Genomic DNA, 24,824 nt, shown 5'->3' on the forward strand with positions numbered 1-24,824 from the left:
GTGCTCTCCTGAGGGACATTCTAGTTTGCATATTGCACTTTTCAGACAATCACACTTGAGTGCATGTTAGATCATTGATCATTTATTCATTCATTCCTTTGTGTCACAGACAGTCCCTGAAATCAAGACAAATGGTTTTTTTTATACACTTTGTGAAGTTTATTTTGTGATAAACATTTTCTATAAAAACGATATATACTTTCCATCTAAAAACTTTAGGAAACCCTGGTCTGTCCTGCACTTTTGGACAACACACACACATTCATGAGATCACCTGCCATCGGACCTATTCCAGTAGGAACTACAACGTGTTAGTTGATTCCTCTGTCGCTCTCTTTCACACAAACACGCAGTCATTCAGACAGAGAGCTACACAGAGTGTGGAGGGGAATTCATTCAGAGAGTAAACGCAGGATCAGAGGATATTTGGGGCCCTGCTGTGTCTGTTTACAGTTGGAGGTCATCTACAGGGTGAGGACCAGGCAGGAAGCTGGGTAGTGAAAAGGAGCTGCGACAGGTCGTTTGAAGTAAACTGGGGTGCATTTATTTTGTTGTACTAAATTCAATTTGAAAATATCAACATGTTTGCTGTTGTTTGTGACTCAGAGTAACATAAAAAACAATGATGCTCTAAACAAGAACTGATGGAATAATAACAATTAAAATACAATATTCATATTTGAACATTATAAACAGTGTCTTTGTCTTAGTGCCCATCGGGGAAAGAAAACTAAACTACCATGTGTAATCCATGGTATGTCACTGAAGGAGATGATGTGGTACATGTAAACTGTACAACCTGCGCTCCATGTCACTGGAGCACAGTCTGCTGTGTGTTGTAATACGACAACTGGGCCAGCGCTGTCTTTGTCACCCAGTCACTGGTCCAGCAGACTGGGTGTGAGTACATAGTGCTCATGTTCAGCAACCGAACGACCCTCCTCTTCCTCTCTTGGGCATCAAGTGGCTCATGGCACCAAAGGAGTCTTGGATACAAACTAAAGCCCGACAGAGGCTCTATAAACACAAACAGAAGAGAGGTCAAATATTCATGGTCCAATGTCAGGCCGACTGAGACGAAATGCCTCCTCCACTCCTCCACTCCTCAGGGCCTGGTCCAGCCTCCGATAACTTTACATAACAAGTTAAACATGTATTTAAAGCAAAGGGACACACTCCTCTGGACTGGTCAGAAGAAGATGCATGGTGGGACTTTCTGGGAGGGTCTCTGGCTGGGCTGGTTCGCTATGAACCGGGTGGTGGTTGTTTTTAGGGGTACCATGTCTCTCAAGTGTCCAACACAGGTCCACTGGAGTCCTGCTGAGGGGAGGAGCTTTCTGGGGCAGGTGGGTGAGGGAAGTGGGTGACCCCTGCTCCTGAGCTGCAGGTCCCACAACCCTGACAAACACAAAAAGACAAGTTAGAAGTGGTTTCAGGGGGTCAAAGAGAAGGCATTTTACTTGTGGTGAGTGTGTGAAGATCGCCACCTGTGTATCGATCTCCTGTGGGATAGTGCGCTGTTGGATCCAGGGATGGACTTCAGCCAGCTCTTCTCTCTGCTCCTGGCTGAACCGGGGCTGGAGAGGCTGAAGAACCCGAAGCTTCTCCCTGTCTTCTGCCAACACCTCAGTCTGGTCCCTGTGGGTAAAATAAGACAAAGTTATAGAGGTATAGGTCTTCCTTGCCTTAGTCGCTGTTTGCCACTTCTGCCAAGAGAATTAGCTGCTGCACATGGAGTCATGACGAGCCTTTGTTGTCTTGCTAAACAGTGAAATCGCTACGTATTTGTTTGTGTGCATCCCCTTAATTTCATACTGATGTCATTACATGATTAAATCAAGGGATTGAGTTAAGACCATGGCACTCAGAGAGGCAGAGTCATAGAGCAACTGTCAGATGGGTAGAATGTCATGGAAATGATGGCAAATCTACAAAGCAAGTCAAAAAAAAAAAAGTGTTTCAAAAACATTTCCATGGTCTCGAAACCTCACATGGCAAATAGGGTTTGAGCTTCAGAAAGTTGGACTGACAAAAAGGAATTACGTTTTTTTTTTTATTTGACTTGACTATAATTCAACTCAAAGATTTAGAAATTACCAAACTGCAGAATCTACAAGTGATGTGGTTGCTCTCTCTCTTTTGGGACTGATGTTTATGATGATGTACAATTTGGTGCAGAGCCAAATAAAAATCCAGATCTAGTTAAATTAAATATGGTTTCATTGAGGGACTGTTGGACCTTGGTGAAGGCGGAGATATATGATCTACTGAGTGACATTCTAGCTTCCAATGACACCATGTTTCTAGGGTTAATGAAGGTTTAACTACAGAGCACAGCTCACAGGAACAACTGACAGAGTAGGGAAGAAATTCTGCGCTGCTCTGTATGTGTTGGCATTTTCAAGCATTTTCCTTTGCTGGTCACATTTCAATCGGTGATGCAAGAAGCAGCTGCTTCCTGACAGCTGTCAAAGGTCTTAACACAACAGATTTTTCTGTTTATTGAGAAAGGAATGGAAACACCAGGAGAAGTGTCTCTGTGTGTACCTGGTGTGGATCTGGTACGTCATCATGACTCGCTCAGGTGTGTTGTGGATCATGCTCCACAGGGAGTTCTCCGCACACGTGTCGAAGCTGTGCTGGTTCTCTGCTGGTGCCGCTTGGCTCTTGCGGGCTCTGCGCGACGTGTCTGATGAATCATTGCTGGCGAAGTATTTGCTGCTGTTGCTGCTGCCTGTAAATCCATTAACACGTCAGTCGCTGTGTTCAGAGGTTACACATACAATATTCATTGCCACTAGATGTCTCACTAGCACCAGCATCTCGGGCCAAAAGTCAAGCACATATTTGTTGCTCATTTCAATTAGCTAATAAATGTTGACATTACAGATTCATCGTAATATTGTGATGACAAAAATACCAAAAGATGTCGAATATAGTTTCACTATAACTAGTGTTCTTATAATATATATTATCAACTAATTAAGAAGACAATCGTTATAACTTAAATGTTATATGGATTGAAAGTGTCAGTTTTCTCCTTCTTACCAGTGTGAGAGGTGGAGGTTCCATTGGAGCCAGATCCAGATCCAGATCGCAACGAGCCTCCAGACTCCCCTGATCCTGAAGCGTTGGAGCCGGTCCCTGACCTGGTATCCTCCTGCAGGAGCAGATCAAGCATCTCACTGGATGTAGACTGGGCATCATGGTTCCCAGAGTCACTGGGGGTGTCAGCCTGAGAAAGGAAAGGGTCTTAAGGTCAGAAATACACAAGAATTTGGTTCCTTGGACTTCACAACTGTATATACTGTACTGGCTATGCATTAAATGACAGAATGATGAATTTGTTTAAACATGTAAGAAAGTATAAAGTAGTAGTATAAAGCCTGTTGAAGGTAAAGATTGATGGACGACAGCTGACTCACCTCGTTGGCATGTTTTCCATGGAGGCTCTTTGTGTGGTTGTGCCCGGTGCTGCTCTGCCCTTCACTCGGCTTGGGCAGCTCCTCCTGCAGCAGGTTGAGCTGCAGGGGAGAACTCGAGCGAGAGCTGGAGAATAAAGCTCGGGCTCCAGGTGCCTCCTCCTCCTCCCCAACAGAGGAGCTGGGTCTGGGAGAGCAAAGCAGAGGGACCGGGGAGGTCATAGTGTGGGGGCTGGGCTGGGTTTGGAACTGAGGCTGCAGGAAAGGGGAACTGCCAGGGGCAAAGCCCGTCATGGTGATGGGTGCCTGGGGCAGCATGGAGGTACCCGATGGAGGGAACATGGCTGGGTAACCTGGAGTAAAAGTTTGGTAGTTGGGAAGGATGACGGCCATGACTGGAGTCAAGTAAGGGTTGATGGGTTGGACTGGAGCCATGGGCATGGTGTGAAAGTTCTGCAGACTCGGAATGGAATGCATGTGGATTGGTTGCATGCCTGACAGGCTCTGAGTCGACTGTATGGTGTTGAAGTTGTAGCTGAGCTGGGTTTGGTCTGGAGACCGCCGCACTACAGGAGTCGCTCCAGGAGTCGCTCCAGGCATCTGTTGTGCTCTGGGCGGTTGCTCTGGGCTAGGCTGAGTCGCCATCATAGGGAAGAATGGCGTCTGGAGTGGGGATGTTTGGCTGTAGGGTGCACCCATCTGGGGCTGAGATGACTCTGATGGAGGCCAGGAAGAGACAGGGACACGGCGAGGAGGGCCAGGTGGAGAGGCATAGCTATCTGAGGAACCCTGGGGTTTGGGGCGCTTGTACCTGGGCTTTCCTCCCCGAGAGCGGTTACAACCACCGCCGCTCAATGGACGTAGGTAATCACCTATAGTGAGATGGACAAACATTTTAGTTAGCGTTTACTAAATGAGATGGTATTCTAAAAAAAAGCCTTACTACACATGTAAGTACAAATACCTGGGTGATGGGAGTGAGCCATCGAGTTGTTGTCCAGCTGCAGGTAGGAGCTGTAGGGGCTCTGGAGGATGCGGTGGCGGAAACGATCCACATACTCGTGCTCCTCCTTCTGGGTATGAGCTGACAGCACCTGCTTGGTGAGACCGACAAATCTTCGCTCCTCCGCGGCGGGGCTCGGGGCAGGACGGACGTGTGTGGGAACAGCATCAGCAGGCTCACTGCCCATATGTGCATCCTCTGGTGCCGTGGCCTCTGTGTGTGAACATTGAGGAAAAAAACCTTGTTCAGTGGTTTCCTGACAGCTCACAAACAGAGAGTGATCCAAAGCTTTTCTAAATGAAGATTTAACTCCTCATAGATCATAACACAGACATGACGGCGTGTTTAAGTACCTGACTCAGGCTGCGGCACATGTACGATGGTGCTGCTGTATGAACACTGGCTGGTGACTGAGACCACACTCATGGCCTCGGTGGACATTGTGATGTCTGTGAGAGGTGCTTCCACTACAGCTGCAGGGCCCATTGACACCTCACTGTCCAACACCACCACTGGATACACGAGTAAGAAAATAAGCATCAGTTCATGTTGATTTGGCAAAGAATATTACAGAAGACAAAGTCATGTGCTGCGAATGTGAAGGAAGATGATGAGGAAGATGAGGTGGCCAGGGAATGAGACTCACTCTTGCGCTTAAGGGCTGGACCTGTACAGCTTTCCAAATATCTGCAACAGAGAGAAATTAATTACGTGCTTTGTTGTGTAGTGAACTGAGATGAGATGATGCAAGCGTGGTTACGACCACACACCTGATGATGTTGTCCACACAGTTGATTTGCTGATAGGAGGGAATGTGTGTTTGCTTCCTGCTTTCTTCATGATCTCTGACCTCAGGGTTTAAGACTGCGGGCGGCAGACGTGCTGGATGAATAAAGGGTAATTTTAATTATGAAATATTTGCACTGATGCACATCTTTGAGTTCAATTGAATGTTTGTGCCAAATTTGAAGACATTCCCTCAAGCTGATCTTAAGATATCATGTTCAAGAATAACATAATAATACTTTGTGAGGCCACCATAACCTTGACCTTTGGCCACCACATTCTATTCAGGTCATTCTTGAGTGTAAGTGAATGTTTGTGCCAGATGTGATGAAATTCCCTTTAACATAAACGTCAACATAAACAACAAAAGTCCGTCAACGTAATGCATTGTATTGGTGTGTGTGTGTGTGGGACTGCTTTACCTGTGGCAGGTTTGCCAAGAAAAGACATTTTGTGGTTGGAATCCAGATAAGCCTGCTGACCCCAACTCTTCACTCTGTTCACATCGGCACAGATCTGCTGCAAAGTCATCTGCAAGAATACACACACACACAAAATAAAACAGTGTGATTAATCATAGCAAGAGCAAATGAGCTACCATTGGTCTGCTGAGAAGTGATGTCACTGTCTCACCGATTCCCGGTGTGAGTCCTCCCATAGGTTACCATTGCTGTCACTTGAAGAAGCGACGCTGATGTAATGCTCATGAGATCCATTACTTTCCAAGCTGCCGTAACCACTGGAACCATTGTTGTGGACTGGCTGAGGATAAGAGACAAAGAAGTGAGTAATTCTCGTATACACAAACACACAAAGAAAGCATGACATTACAGAAAAGATTCCTCTATGAGGCTGCGTGTAAACCACATTTGAGTGGGACCCAAACTCTAGGACTAGAAACCAAACCCATTTAGGTTTGAATCCCTGTTTCCTGTTTTTTAACGGTCCAGGGTCTGTTTAATATTTTGTACAATACCCAAGTGGATCTGAGAAAACCCAGCTGTGATCAGGCAGCACAGATTGTGATGGGTGTGCTGTGTGTGTATGCATTATATCTTCGGTTCAATAAAGACAACAAGGGTGTCTCAGTCTCTGCCTTTCCATAATAAAACAAAACCCTGGAGTTTTTAACTTAAACTGGACAGTAGCGTCTCCAAAAGTCGTTGTTTTAGGGGCTTAAAACCCCTGGACAGCAGACCTAAATGTAATGTGACAAAACTGATGCGTTTAAAACTAATATACAAGTGTGAATATAATTTATTTCTATCAACCAAGAAAACCCACAGGATAATGTCATTATGATATAAAATAGAGGAGCAAGGTTAACTTGAGATAAGAATAAATTAATTTTAAAACTGCAATTTTTTTTTACTTTTTCTCTTTTGATTAATAACTAAAAACATTTATTTCAATATTTTGAATTGTTCAACATTTGTGTTAGGTTTTTATTCAACAAAGAAATATTCACCTGCAGGAAAAGCTTATAGATCTTTGCTTGCAGGTCTTTAATTTCTTCATGAGTGACTGTAAAATCCTCCTGAGTCCGAGCAGCAAATACATCCTCATTCAGTGGACTCCTACAGGCAAAGAGAAAAGCACAGTGACATCTACCTTATCGTGATGCAATTTAATTAAATTGGTTTCTTAGCAATATCAATGCTGCAGCAGCACTTCACCGAAAAAAACAGATGGGTTATAAGACAGATGCAAAATCCAAATCCTCTTCCTGAGAACATTGAAGGCACCGAGACTTTACTTTTGAATACAACGCTTTAAATGATTGTCTTTTTTGTGAGAGTGCTTTTGCTCCTTACGTTCTGACTTTATGCCGTCCGATGATAAAGGCCACCTTGCGGCTCCATGGGTTGATGAAACTGGACCAGCTGGTGTCCAAGGTGATGTAGTCTCCATTCTGACAGCGCATACGCACAGGAGAGTGCTCAAATGGCCGCTGGCCAGCATACTTCAACACTACACATGGTACCAAGAAAAACAAGAGAGAGATGAAGATGTAATTAACTGAATGACAGACTGGTCCCCAAAAAACAACCTTAAGTGAAAACCTGGATGGATATTAACTCTGGGTCTAATAACTTCTGTTACCGGTTAATGTACTTCATATTTTTTCTACAAATGCATTAATTGACAAATTACCATATCCCTGTTGTACTCACTACTACTCCAGAGTCCCGACACTACTATTTGTTATTTGTAACGTTAGAAATGAACTACTCCAAAGAAACCTTCCTTGAGCATGTACCTTTCCGGTGCATGGACAGCAGGAGGGGCCGGTCCTCTGGATGAATACAATTCAGCAACGACGTGCCAATCAGATCCTGAGGAAGGTATCCTAGCAACGGCACAGCCCTGTGGATAATAATCGTAATGTCATCTTCATCAACACACATCCATATAAAGGCTCAACATACAGCTCAAACTCTGGCTGTGCACATTTGTGTGTGTGTATGGACCTGTCATCCACTTCCAGAAACACACAACCAGGGGAGTGTGTGGTGGTGAAGATGCGCTTGTCCATGGGGATCCGAGGGGCTGCATGAACAAATAACAAACTAAATCAGGACGTACATGTGCCTTAGCAGAGCGATGAGTGTGTAGCGAGAGTAATCAAGTTAAAATATTTTTTGTTCACAACTTTCCCATTCAATCATTGGTAATCACTTAGAACAATGCTGGTTGTGTTCAGTTTTTGGTGGTAATGACTGTACCTTCATATCCAGAGATGATGCGTTCAGCCAGTGACAGAGAGCACGGCTCCTCCTCCTCTCCACTTGCTCCTGTTCCCTGCACCTTCAGCAGGTACGGCGTAATTCGGAATGGATTGTAATGCATCTCCCCCTCACGGTCCTTCCTACCCCTAAAATATACACATGAATTTCACTTTCCTTTGTGATCACATGGGGAAACCAGCCTTTTAACTTTTTAGCTGAGGCAAAACACTAGTAGAAGGTTTACAGGAAAGTAAACAAATGCTGATATAGTCATATCTATCCGTTTCAAGACTGGTCTAACCTTAAACAGTAATCTCTCTGTGCTACGATAATAGAGCGATGACTTGCTTCGTCTTTATCTGTGCTGTATAGCTCGTAACAAAGTCCCATAGAGGTGTCAGGATGAATGAAGAGCTCTGAAAACTATCCCTCAGGTGACCTTTACTTATATCTATTGGTAAAGATTAATAACTGCAGAGCTTGTCTGATACTATTCTACAAGAACGGATGGAATTCATATCTTCTGTGCTCACCCAAGAAAGATTCTCTTATTCTGCAATCACTGAATTATGTCATGTCTAACTTAAGAAATAAATAGATTTCAGACCTGATACTTATGCTGACCTGATTCTGCAGAAGAAGGACTTGACCTGCGCGCAGTCAAACAGAACCCCCGCTGCAGAGACAGACAACAGAGAAAAGGGGTATTTGCATGTTAAAATACACATGTTATTTAGGCTATAGGGATAAAAAAAAGAATCCATGTATTTCATTATATGCAAAGCATACAAAAATGAAAAGGATAGAAGTAAAATATAAGACTAATTTTAATACTGGAATTAACCTAAATTTAACACAAAGGTTGAAACTTTATTTAATAATTAATACTTAAAGTTGATTCCTTAGCTTAACCTAAAAAATAAAAATTAACTGAAGGTTTTTAAATGTGGTTAAAACACACCTGTGTGCGAGTTGCTCCAGGGCGGCAGGTGCGGCTGAGCCGTGTGCGCGTAGAAGACATTAACATCTTGGTGGAAGAGCAAATCCACAAACTTGGCCGACTCCAGGAACTTCCGCTTGCAGCATAGAATGGTGTGAGCCTGCTCCGACGCGTAAAGCACGCGGCCGCTCGACAGGGAGAAGACAACCACGAAAGAGTCCTACACACAGATATAGAGAGATGAACACATGTAGAAAGACACACGTACACAAGCGAGCCAAGTCACAGACCCACAAAAGCAGTGAACACATACACTCACACTCACATGCCCAAGCGCGAGGCAGAAATATACATATCTTTCCATGCATGTATGTTTGCCAGTGTGATGGAGCCTTGAATAACTAGAATTACCGCACTGCGGTTTGATGCCTCCGCCAACCAGCGCAGTTCCTGTGTATTTCTACATACTTTTTTTCCAGATTCATATAAACGTCACTGTAACCTTTGACAACTGAAAAATAAATGACTTTATCTTTAAGTCCAAGTGACAACTGAAATTCCCTCAAACAGAGATATCACATTTTTTGAAGCCACTGTGACCTTGAGCTTTTACCACTGAAATCAAATGAATTTATCAGTGAGTCCAAGTGAATTGTGCCAGATGTAATGAAATTCCCTACGGGCAGTCCTAATATGTCACATTCAGTGGAACATGAGGTCATTGTGACCTTGACCTTTGTCCTCCAGGCACCAAAGTCGAATCAGTTCATCCTTGAGTCCAAGTGAATATGTGTACCAAATTTGAGGAAGTTCCCTCAAGGCATTCTTGAGATATCGTGTTCACAAGAATGGGATGGATGGACGGACGGGCAACACAAAAACATGATGCCTCCAGCTACTGGCTGTCACTGGCACAGAACTGCTCACAACAAAACCTCTCCACAGGTGATGCCTTGTGCGTTTTCGGTGATAAATGTCAGCTACAATTAAGGCAAAAATGTGAAGTATCACGAGTTCTCGTGTGTGTGTTTGTGTGTGTGTGTGTTATGCGAGTGTGTACCGTGTTTTTAAGGGTGTGTTCAGACGTGACTCTTTCCAACTCTTCCAGGGAGCAAACGGTGGCATTTCTCCTCTCATCCTGGCCAGTTCTAATCAGCAGTTTGTAGTATTTACTATTGGCTGCAGACAAAAGCACGAAAAGGACCAACGGGTTGGCAGGTTTGGTGGAAAAACGGTTAAAAAAAACAAACTCTTTCTGAGAATCACAAATGTTTCCAGCTGTGTGTTCAGCCCTGTTACCTTGAACTTGTTTGACACAGTTAAGTGCGTAATGTAAGGCCTCCACGGTGCTGGATTTGCTGCGACTGCCTTTGCCTGACGGAAGCCTCTTCTTCATCTCAGCCACAGTGATCTTCACTTCTCTGTGGGCCTGCCCTCTGCCACCATCTGCATGCTCACCGCTACAGAATCAGAGATTCAATATCAATAAACATAATTACGTCACAATTACACAGAAGAGAACATAGCAGATATTGTTTTCAATGTTTTTTATTTCACACAAATGATTTAAGATTTATATTTTAAGACCCTGGTTTCAACACATCCCAGTATGGTATGAAAATCAATTTATGGCACATTACTACTCACTTGAGACACTGAGATTGCTCTTTTTTATGGGTGGTATTTTTGTCAGTATTACAGAATCACTTCATGGTAAAGCAGTTATAAAAGGGACACTTGTGGTTTTTTTTACTTTTTAACATCAGTTGCTCGGCAGCCTCACATTCATCAAAACCTGCAGACTGAGTTGTGAATTTCTTCGACTCTGACCATTGGTTTTATTGTTTATTATCAAGTTATTTGGGGGAGCAAACAAAGATGGATCACACAACTACAAACCAATAGCATACACAAGTGTCTTCATCTTTATCGACTGCATTTGTCATGGCCATGTGCACTCTGTTTTCCCACACAACATTATGAGCATGCAGACTTTTATTTCTACCTCAGTGGTTACCATAGTAATCTAAACTAAACTGTTGATTTGTTAACAACCTCTTTGTTGGTCTGACGGTTCCATGTTTTGTTCTGTTGCGTGTTTTATTAGCATGTTGTTCTGTAACAAGATCTCAGCTCCAACTTTGGTGAGTACATTGTTCATCTGATATCTTTTATATCTGATCTGAAGTCGATGTCAGAGACAAAAAAAATATATATATACAAAGATAAAATGCTAATTGTAGTTAACTAATACTAAGGTGTCTAAACTCTCAAATTGATTAACAAGAAATTCTGTAGGCTGATAAACACACTATTGTGCATTTTAAAACTTGTTTTGAGATGTGACAAAAACTTAAATCACTGTGTTGTGAATGTTTACAGATATGCCCGGGCAAATACCTCTTGGTTGAAATGGAGGTGGATCCAGTGGCACTCCCAGGGCTGTGATTGGCCGAGGAGGAGAGGTCATGTGAACCACTGGTCATCTCTTCATCTTCCTGCCCGACTTCTCCACCTGAAGCTCCTCTCCCCTGTGCCCCTCTGTCCTGCTGCCTGGACATCACACTCTCCTCCCCTCCACATTCAGCTGTAGCTGGCGATAGCGCGGGCTCCTCCCCATCTGGGCCGCTGTCCCCCCCAGGCATCTCCGCACTTTGGTCACACATCAATAGCAATATTTCCAGTTATAGTGATCAGTCTTCATATGTTCAAACGAGGGAATGAGTTCCATGTGGCGATGATAATTAATCAGCACTGTAAACACTGTAAGACAGAGGGAAATGAGAGGAGATGATCATAATCATTATCAGAACAGGTTTGCAGGACAAATGGTAGCATGGACAAACTAGCAGCTGGTGGTGACCTGGTGGTTCAGGGCTCATGAAGAAATCATGACAGATTATGTGGTAAAAGCACTGCACTCCATCTTGGCCGGGTTGACAATGTGAGGCTGGTGGGTTTGTTTAAAACAGTAGTGGCCAGAGTGTGATCTTGAGGAACTGGAAATTATTAACCTTGAAGCCTTAAAGTCATGGTACTACGAAGCAAACTGTGGAAACCCCTGCAGACACATTATTCTGGATTAATGCTCTGAGAAGGTAACATTTTAAGAAACTGAAATGAATGTGTGCATAATAAGTTTTCTGTGTTGACACATAATGTGTCTCAATCCCATATTCTCCCTTCTCTAAATCCAACCAGTTGAAGGCTGTCCATCCTCAGCCTGATTGTTTCGACCTCTTAAGAAGAAAGTTTCTCTTTGCTACAGTCGCTAAGTGTTTGCCAATGGTGGGGCTCTGGGTCTTTGTAAATGTTATAAAGACTAAGACTAGACCTGCTCTATATGAAAAATGCCCTGAGAAAACCCTTTGTTACAATTATAGACTCTAAAATTGACTTGATCAAACTATACTGTTTCAATATATTCAGTTTATTTTGTTTATATAATTTTCCATTCCTTATATTTGTGTTTATATTGCATGTTTCATTATTTATTACTTTAACGGCATGTACATTTTTATTACCCCCCTTTGCTGCCATAACCTTCCCCATAGTGGGACTAATTAAGGATTATGCTATCCCATTTTATGATACATCAGGAAAATGACAAATGTAATTAATAACTGTAAATATTTTTGCTAATGATTTGAGTGTACAACTTCCAGGGATGTTTTATACTGGAACTTGGTGAAACACAACAAACAGGGTGCTATTACTTTCAATTACATGCTTGTTCCTGCTAAGACAGGGAGGGGAAAATACAAAATAAAGTACAATGGCTTACTGTATATCTGTTTCTCTTCAAACACAGTTACGTAAAAGGGAAAAATCTGCCCCTTAAAAGGGATGAAAATTCACTCATTATCTACTCACCACTATGCAGATGGAGAGGAAGGTGAAGTGTTTAAGTCCACAAACCACTTTAGGAGTTTCAGAGGTAAACAGCGTTGCAGCCAAATCCAATACAATTAAACTAAATGTGACCACTTCTTCAACCGTAAAAAACAGAAAAAAACGGAAAATGTCTCCATACTGCTCGTGTGGTGTCATCCAAGTGTCCGTAAGCCCTGACATTCAAATTCGACTCGAACTAGCTCCACTGACACATCAAGCAAAACAAAGCCAAAAGATACGTTACCCCAGTTCAATGAGATCAGGTATTTACCGTCTCAAATCAACATCCTTCTGCCAGCCTTATTTCAGGGCACTAAATAGCTTTGATATACAAACACAAGCTGCAGCTACCACCAAACACATGCAACACTGACGAGAGAGACAGAGATAAAGATAGAGGGAGATAGACTGATGGACACAAACAGGAGTCGATACAAATGTTGTTGGACCAGTCATCGCTGCATGATTACATAACCAGCCTAATTCAAAGTGTACACACCGATCCACCCATTACTTGACATTATAACTATACAACACACATACAAAAACCCATGTTTACTTACTTCAATTGTACAGCACACAAACAGACCACACTGAGGTCAAGGTGCTGACCCACGTTATTGGTGTTTACTTCTCTCCCCCACTAGAGTTTGAGTACTTGTTCAAAGCCCAGGGTCACTCCCAAATCGATTGACAGGTCACTGACTGGTCAAGGACTATCACAATAATCTAAATGATCTGAATTATAAATGGTTCACATCAGTTGTGAAACAGGAGTAAAACCCTGATGGCCCAGATGCATATTTTGGGAAAATATAAAAAAAACCTTAATAGTTAATCAGTCTTTTTCTTTACAGTTGGATCAAACTACTGATCGAAATGTGAGAAGATAACATTCGATAATATGACTCTTCTGAGGTCAATAAATGATAACAATGCGTGAGAATATAGAATATAGGGCTTCTCTCTTCTCTCCATACAGTCTGACACACTACAGTCTTGTGACTTGATGTGTCAGTTGTTTATACTGTAATAGAGTATATGTATATATTTTAGTATAATGTACATATTTTACATTGTTCTTATTTATATTATATTTCCACAAGGGATCACTAAAGTATTTCTGATTCTGCTTCAGACCCATACCTACATAAATACACATCACAAGTACACACAAGATTCCTGCAGACATGCAAGTAAAAGCCGGGCAGGATTTACATTAGACGATCTACAATATACAGTTATGAAATCACAATATAATTCAATTACATTTACCTGCTGACCTGGTGTTAATGTGGTCTATATACATATTAATACATACTATAACACATATTTAATGAGGGAAATAGTTAAGAGGATCTGGGTTAAATGGCCTGACTGACATCTTCCAAGTTAAATATTTATAGGGCTGAGGTGGTATAGGGACCTTGTAGGTAAACCTGTTTATAGGTCAGCGCAAATACTGAAGATTATCACTGCATATAAGATAATGGTAGACAAACAACACAGAGGTGAAAGAGGATTTAAGGCCAACACCTCCTTCATCCAATAGGAATAGAAACTGTTTCCAGGCTTCAACAACAGACCGACTCCCACTCATAACAAACATGACACTCAATTGAGGGTTCACTTCCCAGTCCCCACATGAACCCACTGACCTCAGTAACCCCACTCAGCCCCACACGTCAAGGCTTAAGCAGAGGACTGCAGCCCAGCCTGACATTCAGCGCTGATAAACAGCGTTACTGTGAGAAGAGTCACATCTGGCCAGGCTACAAAACACATTTTGTCACATAGTAAAATGTGGCTGTGAAATAAAGCAATTAGTAACCCTGGCACTGACCTGACTGCAAGGCCAGAAGTAGATTTAGGGATGTGCGTTTCCAATCTGAGCTTATATTGTAAATTGCTAGCTTGATAGTCACAGTAACAATGAATATAATAGCTGTAATGTTATTAATGTATTGAAGCCTCAGATTGTTGTTGACACAGTAACCAGTGCCACAGAACTCGCTAACTGCAGGTTGTAGGATGGATATTCCTGAAAACCAATACAAAGATGTGTGTTCTAACCGACCAGCATAGTATTAATATTTAGAATAAATTTATAGTCACTGGCTTTTAACTGTGGCTGTACCAAACTGCAATGGCCTTGATATTAATTGGTGACAAGCTCAATTTCCCTTAAATGGTGAGAAAGTTCAAACCATAAACAGTGTTTTCATACAGCAAATGGACAGAAATCACGGTCCTTTGGTTAAGACTTTGTTGTGAAAGCCGCCTAAACATCATTGTTTTTAATCATCTTCTTTACATGACATGGGAGCTGTTGGAAATAGAAGCACTAAAAACAAATATAAAGAGGCGTGTTCTACTTTTCCAGAGTAGTATTACAATGTGCCATTGATCTAGAGTCAGTGGGTCACATGACATCGAAGCTAAAAAAAAGTGCAATTAGTTTTTTTGTTTTTACAATATTTTGAAAAAATTATTAATCGGCACTTAGCAATCAAAAAAGGCGTGTTACGGGACATCATAGTTATGTCTTAGATTGTCATCACATGGGCATTGATAAGAACATTTGTGTCATTCCAACGGTGATTTGCAGATGGTCCCTAAAACAAACCCCTGGCTAAGGAGGGAGCTTGAGGTGGACGTGGAGCGAGTGTCCGCCGAAGCATCACATGCTACTGAGCAAGCACGCTGTGTGAACATGTGAACATGTGAAGCCCCCCCCGCGACAGCAGCAGAACACACCCCCTCGACCACACACCGGCGCTGAAACGCACGAGACCAGCGGCCGAATCTCGTTTGTTTACATCCGCGCTTCTCTCGGGTCGGCGGCGCGTGCGAGGGGTGCTTCGCTCGCTTCACTTGTTCGCCAACTCGGCAGCGACGCCTCATATCACCGGTGTTTTTGAGGAATATTTACCTGTTCAGCGACACGTTCGATTCAGCTTCAGTGTCCAAAAAAGTCAAACCTAGTAAACATGTCTCCAGGTTGTGTTAAAAGTGCAGGGGGGAAAGCCCAAGCCAGCTCCCGGTCACGTAGCTGTTCCCTCAGCTCCGCCACACAGCAGCTCTGACACATCTGTCCAACGTGAGGCCGGTGCTGCGCAACCCCGCCCACCCCGCGGTGATTGGACAGGTGATGTTTGTACGCGTCTTGTGATTGGATTAGAGCCTTCCAAGGAGTGGGCGTGGCGTGTGCGGGGTTTGTCGGCGGTTCACGTGGACCTCCATGTTACGCAACAGAGCGACAACCCTGAGCCGAGCGTCCAGAACAGACTCACGTCGGTCCGTACGTCATCCGCCCTGCTGCTCACTGACTGAAGTGACACCTGACCAGGAGCCCGGAGAGGGGATTCATTCAGTGGTCAATAATCAAAGTCATTCTTAAGCAAGACTGCCAAAGGGTCACCTCTCAAATGTGACTGTTGCTCTTTCTGTGATGGTTAAAGGTCCAGTGTGTCAGGGGAGCTGTTGGCAGACATGGAATACAACATTCATTCATGTTTTATTTTACATTACCGGATTCTAAATGTGTGTTCACAGCTGAGGTCTGAACCTTGGTTTTGTTACATTCGATCCTACTCGTTTTGGTTTCACACTGCATTAAAAAACTTTGCATGACATCCATGTGACAAATGTCATCATTACCTGTGCTCTGCCTCTCTCTGTACTTCACATTGATCGGTTTTATTAACGGACATGTGTCTGATGTTGGCCTATATTAACAGATTATCTTGTTGCCACAATGTTATAATTACAGTGGTTGTACTGAATAATAATGACACATTTAGTCTCCTCCTCTTCCCACGTCATTGTGTTTTTCATTATCTTAAAATGAGGCCTTCATATCTACCATATCTATAAAGGCAGTGAGTCCTCTTCCTCAGAGTCCTCCATGTTGCACTGCCCTGTTTCTACAGAATGTGAAAACCAAAAGATTTGCTCTAGAGAAGGCATTTCACGGTTTCATGTTAAGGGTACTGTATGTTTGCCTTCATGCAGTAAAAAAGAGGGGGTGGGTAGAAAAGTATTCAGTTGGTTGTAATCTGCACTCTCACTGCTAGATTTCGTCACTACTGAAGTGTACTTACTGAAAAATGAACCAAACTACATGTTTAATTTTTCTCTGAAAACTTTAATAGTTGTGCTCTTAATTTGCTTTATTTGTGAGAGACAGAGGAGGATTCCGATTCAATGAAATGTTCACATAGTAATCCTCTTCCATAGACTCCAACATGACCTGTGATACAGCAAGTCTCTGTTAGTTAGAGTAACTATCAACCTTTAGTCTGTTACAGATCAATGAGGGGAAAAAACACTCAGACACGGTATTGTGATTTAAGTTAAATCTATTTTATTCAAGCAAAAGGCATTCTGGGTCAACGAGTAGAATTGCACTTATTCGGAAATAACTTTGCCTCAAATTTCTGATGAAGACATAAGAGGATGATGAGAATTTCATGTCTTGCATCATGCAAGCACTATGACTTACTGATGTCTTAAAAACTACTGAATAGCACAACATCAACAGTTCTACTTGGATGAAATGCCATGTACAAAGTAATCCAAAATAGGTTGTCTCATTAAAGCACAGTTCTCGCAAAAAAGATGGAAGCAGGAAAAGTGATCGTCCAGTGATGAACTTCTTTTTAATACTCAAACACCCCTGATGCTTGAGAGTGAGCTGAGCACCAAGATAAGTTCTATATAATGAGTTGGCACAAAACGCTATGGATAATAAAACTAAACTATCAAACATAGGGAGTATTCTGTATTGATGGGGAGGGATAAATGCCTGACTGATTAAAGGTTAATAAGCCAAGCTGATTGATGCAAACAGCACAGTATTTGTTAGGACAGTCAGAGCATTCAGAAGGTCCTACACTCCTTGACTGACAGGTAAGTCCAGCCAATAAGGTATGGCTGTAGTGTTGGCTGTTGTCCAGTGGAGAAACTGAGTAAGGCATCCGTCTGAAACTACGTGCTCCTTACTGTGCTTGAATATACGAAAAAAAAAAACTTCTGGCACATCTTAAGAGAGCACCCACTTTTCAAAAATCTGTATGGCAGTGTATTTTGCCTTCGTCGGGCTGTGAGGTTGTTGTCTTAGCATAAAGGCACATGGTCTTAAGGCAAGCTCATGCTAGCTTATAATGTAAAGTAGTCCTTTCTCAAATGCTGCTTTCAGATATGCACTGAACTCTGGACATTCTCCTGAAATTATCTAGAGGGGATGGATGTGAGGACGCAAATGTCAGTCAGTTGTTCTGGACATTTTGCAGACCTTTTCCTGCCAGTTCCCAATTAAAGACTCCAGAGAATGTCCGACTGAGCCCTTGTGAGATTACAGCAGGTAAATGTGTGGAAAATTCAGAGCGAGGAAGAGGACATGTAAATTACATTTCTAACATGCAACTGAAAAAACTGGAAAAAAAAAACAAGAGAACAAATATGTCAGGATGAATAAGAGGTGACATACACATAGAAGACCCTCCAGAGCGAAATTTATACATCATGTCATACCTAGGTGCCACCCCTCGCCTGAACACTTGGGAATTTTGCCAGTTGTTTTGAATGTGTCTGACCCCCACAATCTTCTGCTGTGTTCTTCATTTGTGAAAGACGAAGTCAGTTCATGTCTGAAAACGGCTGAAGAGGGCGACAAGGACAGGTAGTATCAAATGGTTCAACAGCGTGTTAACAGCTCGTTTTTTGTTGTTGTGGGGGCAAAACAAATTGCTCTTTATTCCACCCTAGGTTTGAGGTATTAGACAGAGAACTCAAAAAGCACTCAACCATGTGCATAAATAAAATTGGATCTTAGATTCCATTATTCATCAGAAAACTGTAAATAACTTGAAAAACAACAAACCCAATTATATTTAAAAATTAGGGTATAAATCTAAAATATTGGCATTATATGCTGAAAGGCAGAAGTGTTCAGTTGGAGTTGAAAAAGGGGCATCTCTTACTTTTAATGAAGAACAACTGTTAGAATCTAAATGGACAAACAAAAAAATGGAAGGCACTTATCTTAGCCTGGCACACAAAATCATGACTATTAATACAGTAAAACATAACAAGTAAATATAAGTCTAGGAGAGTTTACAACAATATTCTTCAATTCTAGTCCTGAGTTTGGAATGTGTGTGTGTGTGTGTGCGAATACTTTGTCATACGGTCAAAAGGTGATTTATTTATATTCAGTAATTTTTTCGTTGTGTTTGAGTCAAATTACCGGTTTGTTTCTGTATGTTTCTTCCTTCTTTTTTTGGCATCGCACTCATATAAAAGTTTACTGATGTCTGGTATGTACACACACACACACACACACACACACACACACACACACGCAGAGGCATAGGGCAATCCAGGACAAGGAATGAAGCCCCGCTGCGGGAGGGGCAGAATATTGTGGAGCTCTGTAGCCAGTAATCACTTGACCTCTTCCTCATTTATCAACGTTGCTCCTCTCCTCTTCTTCATTGTTTCCTCCACTCCTCCCTCCACCATTGTTGTTTTACGATTTAGACCAAACTGTGAGTGAAGTAAAGAATTTAAGTTTAATTACTTGCATAAACTTGTTGATTTCACCCAAGGAAGTTGGCAGATTTAATTACTATAAGTATCACTAATTTAAATGCAAACTAAATCAACATACAGTACATAACAATCAACAAGTCAACAATCTGAGGTAAATCTGTAATTTCAATCTGTAAAGTAATTACATGTAGAAGGTTACATTTTACAACACCATAGGCTTGATACTTACTAATAATGATGATGATGATGATCACTATGACAGCTATGAGGATGGCCCACATCTGCAGGGGGTAAATGTAGAGTAAATTCAGTGAAACACACTTCAACTGGAGTTATGCTATTTATCTATTTAAATAAAATAATGTTAACAATAAAATGTTTGTATTTGCATGACCCTTATTACCAACTCTAAATGGAAAATGTATTATGATTGTTGTTGAGTTGAATTATTTATCTTTATTGCTGCTAAAATGTTAAATTTGTCAGGATCAGTATAATTTCGACCTCTTTCAGCTTACAGACTGGTAGTATGGGGTTTATTTATTATCATTTACAGTGTAATTTGGAACAAACTGTGTTTACACACCTTGATGTTCTTCCACCAGTACTTCCTCTGCAGCTTAGCGGCACTGGTCTCAAACTGGGAGGCTCCGGCCTGCAGTGCGTCTGCTCTGTCGTCCAGTTCAGACAGCTTTTGGTCACGTTCCAGCACTTTGTCCACATTAACGCGCATAATATCCACCACCTACACACAAACGAGAATAAACACTTGTTTGGATTTCAGTACTTTTAAATGAATGTTTCTTGATGTACATGTCAATTTATAGAGAATAGAGAAAAACACTGGGAATGCTCGAATATACTGTACATACAACATTGATGGCATGAGTGCTTTTGACTATTAAGTAACCTCTCAACAGTTACCTAACAAAGCCACCAATCAGCAGAGATCATGCCTTTCAAGGTTTAATTATATACACAATTAAGCTTAATAACAGAGTCCACGTAAAATCAAGCAGACATGTGTGTACACAAAATATTGCAGAATAAACATAACCTATATGTTCCACTGATCCAAAAACCCAACTTAATGCCACTCCTCTCAGACAGAGCGGCAGGGCACAGAGGAGTGTGTAAGCCCATGCAGACCTTACATAACCATGGAGATGGTGATTATATAAACCTCAGACAGCCAATTGAAGGCTTCGCCTGACACGCTAAGGTTAAAATTCTGTGTAGGAGGGGCTAACTTCACAGTGACCACAAGTGAGAACGAGAGAGGGAGAGGACAGTAAAGGGGTTAAGACCGAGATTTGGCAGCCGTTTCTTCCTGGTGGCTTCACTGACAGGATTTGGAGTAAAATTGGAGAATAAATAGTCTCTTCTCTTTTACTGAACGTTCTCTGGCACATGAGTTGTCATGCAGAGGTAAAGCTACTGACACCACGGTTTGGTGATTCTTAGACACTGTTGTGCTGCTGTTATGTAAGTGTCTGCTTGAGACACACATCAAGGAGCAGAGGAGTCACAGATGAGAGAGAGAGGACTCACAGAGTTTATGGCTGAATAGAAAAATATATATAAATAACTGTTCCAATATAAGATGTAAGTTCAGCACATATCAGCTGCCTTGGGTCACAACAGCCTTGTAAATACTAAATCAGAAAGTCCACACATCTTCCACCGCAGGCTAAAGATACATCTCTTCCAACTACAACTTGGTTAAGAAGATGATGTCTAATAACCCCCCCAAAAAATATAGAAATGCACTTATATGTAGCACTTACATGTAGCACTTGTGGTTTGGCTTTTGAAATGAATGTACTTACATGATTCTTGCTGTTCTGGGTTTGTACCCTCATAGTTGAATGCACTTATTGTAAGTTGCTTTGGATAAAAGCGTCAGCTAAATGAAATGTAATGTACTGACATGAATAATAAGTCTGTGTGCACCCTCTGCAGCTTACGGAACTGTCATGACTCAGTGTGGTCAGCTGACTCTGGCTGTAACTGGCCCCTGCACACTGATCTGAGCTCAGTACGGGTCTGTTGAATATATGGATTCTACTAGTATGTCCCTGCAGGGGAGCTAACACTAGCTAACAGCTGTCAGCAGATATAAGGCTAATGTAGTGTCACGTAAACAGTGCAGATGAATTCATATTAGTGAGCAGGTAAATTTCTGGTTCTGCCCAGTATGTGCTCATAGTGATAAAAGAGGATGTGCATGCTTAGTTGAAGCATCTGCTATTGACAGTGCTTGTGTTGCAACTTAGCAAGCAAAACGGGACAGCATTTACTTTATCATAATAAGCAGAAAAAAGCAGAGATCGTTGAATGTGTGTATTCTAAGCGTAATACATACATTGGTTGAGATTGTTGTATTTTTGGGATTACCATAAATATCAAGCAGTGAGAAAGTAAAAGTCTGAGGGTTTAACTGGACCTCGGCCGCCAGTGATTTGAAGAGTCTTACCTCATCCACCTGGGCCTGGGTCTGCTGCAAGCGCTTGTTGCTTGAACCTGCGCCAGAGCCTTCTGGAACGATGGCCGCCCTAAAAATTAAGAGTAAATAGAAGATTGTATTTAAGCATTCTATTGCATACCACGGAACTCAATGTCCACATAAAATGTTAATGTTAAGGCATTAATCTATGGTATAAAATAAGTCTGAAAACGTGCACGCATAAAAACCATAACTGGAACCATAATCATTTAAACACTGAGGGTGGATAATATCTGGTCTGTGGATGGAGGATAATTTGTGAAGCAAGAACACACTAGGTGGTGATGATATGGCTAAATGAATGGGAGACCCCTAGATGCTTCACGTCAATGCTTCATAACAGTCAAAACACTGACAATAGAGAGCTGAATGAAATACTTGGAGGGTAAACAACATTTAAAATGGGAAAACAGATCTGAATAGTTATTTTCTAAAGTTTGTTCTTTTTTTTTTTTTACCAACATGGTTAACTGCTGCCACCCTCTTACGCGAGGCAGCAATGCCTGTTAGGATCATACAGGGATTATAATGACTGTGGCATTTTACAGCATATACCCACACTTCTCAGATTCAGCCCAGATGATAAGAAAACCAAGACAGCTGTAGATGGGCCACTTTCTTTACATGCAAAATAGTTCTTACACACATCTAGCAAGATCACCAATGTATACACTTAACATTTAGCGTTCAAAACATCTCCTTTTCTTAAACAAACCTACAAATGAAACTGGTTCCCATTAGCAGGACAAACCATTTTAATTACTTTTTGATAAATATATGCTCCATATAAAATTAAGATATTAAATCAAGGTATGGAACTAAAGTAGGACCTACAGACAAACTCAAACCCACACAGCCCCTCTCTTATGGCTGGTTTTACAGGAAGATGGTGCTTATTAGTTTCAAGATTACAATAATGAGATGAATTTATGCTTACTGTGGACTAGTGTTGCCCGGTATACGATGCTAGAAAGGTATCGTGATACTCAGCCGTTAAAACGTTACAATACCTGCATTTATTAGTACCGGTACTTTATGAATGAAGCCCGGGGCACACGGGCTGCGGAACGGCCGCAGAACGCTACTGCTACTACCAGCTTGTGCTAGTGTGCTAGTGTGTGTGTGAGAGACAGAGAGTTTGAGAGAGAGAGACTACTGCCCATCACCTAAAGTTCTTTAGGTTAACTTTTAAAATAACTACAGCCTTCTTGAAGTTTCTAGCAGAGAGGTGGAGAGAGAGAGAGAGAGAGAGAGAGAGAGAGAGAGAGAGAGAGAGAGAGAGAGAAGCAGCAGGTTAAAATAAGTGACAGCAGTATTATTTTCTTTCATAGGGCCCAAAACTTCTAGCTGCGCCCCCAGTCAGAGCGAGTGTGTAAACAGTATAGTCAGCCGGAGTATAAACATCTGTCAGCACTACAGAGGGGACTGCAGCTGACACCCAACTTACAAGACATGTGCAGATAACAGCTGACTATGCATTTTACACTGAAATAAGCATGTACTGTATATGCAGGTTTTTAAAAACACTTTTAAGACTGCCACTATGATTGTGGTTGTGGTTGCTACCAGGTTCTCAAAAAACTGCAATGTCACAGGTAAATTAGACATTTGATAAATTTATATAAATTTAATCTGTGATTTTATTTTATTTTTCACAATCAAATAGGCTTCAGCCTTTACTACCAACTATTAGAACCCAGCAAAGATGTCCATGTCATTGAGAATAGAGCCTCTCCCATGTATCTCTGTGTAAGGTGTTTACACAGGTGTAACACTACCAGCCCTATGTCATAGCAATTGAATGAGAAATTGTATTGGAAGAGATACTTTCTCTTTGATGTATTACTTTTTGGCTTTTGCATTTGCCACAAATCATAGATCGATTTTCAATTACACATAATAATAATAAACTTTATATAAAATTATCCTTGAGAAGGAATACTGTTGTTACAAAAGGCACGCATAAAAAGCATTAGAATCTGTAACGCAATTTATTAGTGATTTAATCGAATTCTTTCTCTATTTTAAAAAGGTACTTTACAATTCTGATCTGATCTCATTTATAACACAGAAATACAGTAGTTACATGGTACAGAGGTAGAAGAATTAACATCATCCAAACAAGTCCAATCCAGTTGCTGACAGAAAAATATCAGGCAATAAAATCATCCATAATGTGAAAGTGCTTTGTGCCATCATTTGAAAGTGCATGTATAATGTTTTGACACACTTCCTGTTTATGGTGGTAGGTAGTGGTGGGGTGGGACTAAGGGATTGGGGGAGGTTAATGGAAAAAGGAAAACAATGGACCTCTTGGCTGTCCTCCCAACCAGTTAATAATAACTCACAGAGAAGTTGGCAATATATATACACTTCCTTTTTCAAATCGACTCAATCGCTACTTTTACTTCACTAAACAGGGATTGTTTTCCATTGACTTCTGTAATACTTACAACCAAGCCATGAAATCACTCTCAGTTATGTGGGTGTCAGTACGACATGGACGGTAACTAGTTCGACCGAACAGAAAACATACATCCTAACTTAAACCTAGTTCGTGCAAGGCAGAGTCGACTTATAGTTTGTTTTTGACGGAGCTTCCAAACCTTGCTACAGCTAGCTTAGCTTAGCTACATCCGAGTACTTGTTGCATGCTAAAAGCGACGCAGCAAAGTTTTGGGCGTAGCTTTATGTTCTGTGATCCTGTTCCACCAAACCTCCCGGAAGCCCGGTGCCTTACACAAAGTTTGACCACGTTTCTACCAATTGACATATTTCTTTGAAAACAGCTATTAGAAACTTCAGAGACTTACATTTTGAGAGGATAGTTCTGAGAACGACGCTGCTGCTGCTAGCTTGTTAGCTCGAGCTAAGTGTCAAGCCGTAACAGTCAGTAGTCCCTCCGTTGCTGTGCTGCCTTCCGGGAAATGGGACATGTGAAGCATCAGCCCCATTAGAAGATTATTTTACTAAATAAAAACAAGAAAGT

The 24,824-nt window shown here is 41.7% G+C and overlaps 2 protein-coding genes across 2 annotated transcripts; both read right to left on the reverse strand.

Moving 5' to 3' along the window:
• Window positions 1-60: 60 nt before the first annotated feature.
• On the reverse strand, window positions 61-15,869 carry LOC118104851 (period circadian protein homolog 3-like). Its single transcript, XM_035152106.2, has 22 exons — window positions 15,707-15,869; window positions 11,281-11,643; window positions 10,180-10,340; window positions 9,941-10,059; window positions 8,902-9,100; window positions 8,565-8,616; window positions 7,938-8,086; window positions 7,683-7,761; window positions 7,472-7,578; window positions 7,026-7,182; window positions 6,680-6,788; window positions 5,845-5,973; window positions 5,634-5,742; window positions 5,196-5,307; window positions 5,072-5,112; window positions 4,779-4,937; window positions 4,387-4,638; window positions 3,426-4,294; window positions 3,049-3,235; window positions 2,548-2,734; window positions 1,488-1,638; window positions 61-1,398 (listed from the first exon to the last, which is right to left on the reverse strand). The coding sequence occupies exons 2-22, from the start codon at window positions 11,544-11,546 to the stop codon at window positions 1,288-1,290; spliced, it is 3,705 nt and encodes a 1,234-aa protein (XP_035007997.2). The 5' UTR covers window positions 11,547-11,643; window positions 15,707-15,869; the 3' UTR covers window positions 61-1,287.
• Window positions 15,870-18,347: 2,478 nt separating this feature from the next.
• vamp3 (vesicle-associated membrane protein 3 (cellubrevin)) lies at window positions 18,348-24,759 on the reverse strand. Its single transcript, XM_035152157.2, has 5 exons — window positions 24,649-24,759; window positions 21,806-21,884; window positions 19,916-20,074; window positions 19,559-19,610; window positions 18,348-19,323 (listed from the first exon to the last, which is right to left on the reverse strand). Coding segments are annotated over exons 1-5 (309 nt in total). The 5' UTR covers window positions 24,651-24,759; the 3' UTR covers window positions 18,348-19,306.
• Window positions 24,760-24,824: the final 65 nt, after the last annotated feature.

Source organism: Hippoglossus stenolepis, chromosome 3, assembly GCF_022539355.2.
Source record: "Hippoglossus stenolepis isolate QCI-W04-F060 chromosome 3, HSTE1.2, whole genome shotgun sequence".
In the NCBI taxonomy this organism is placed as follows: Eukaryota; Metazoa; Chordata; class Actinopteri; order Pleuronectiformes; family Pleuronectidae; genus Hippoglossus; species Hippoglossus stenolepis.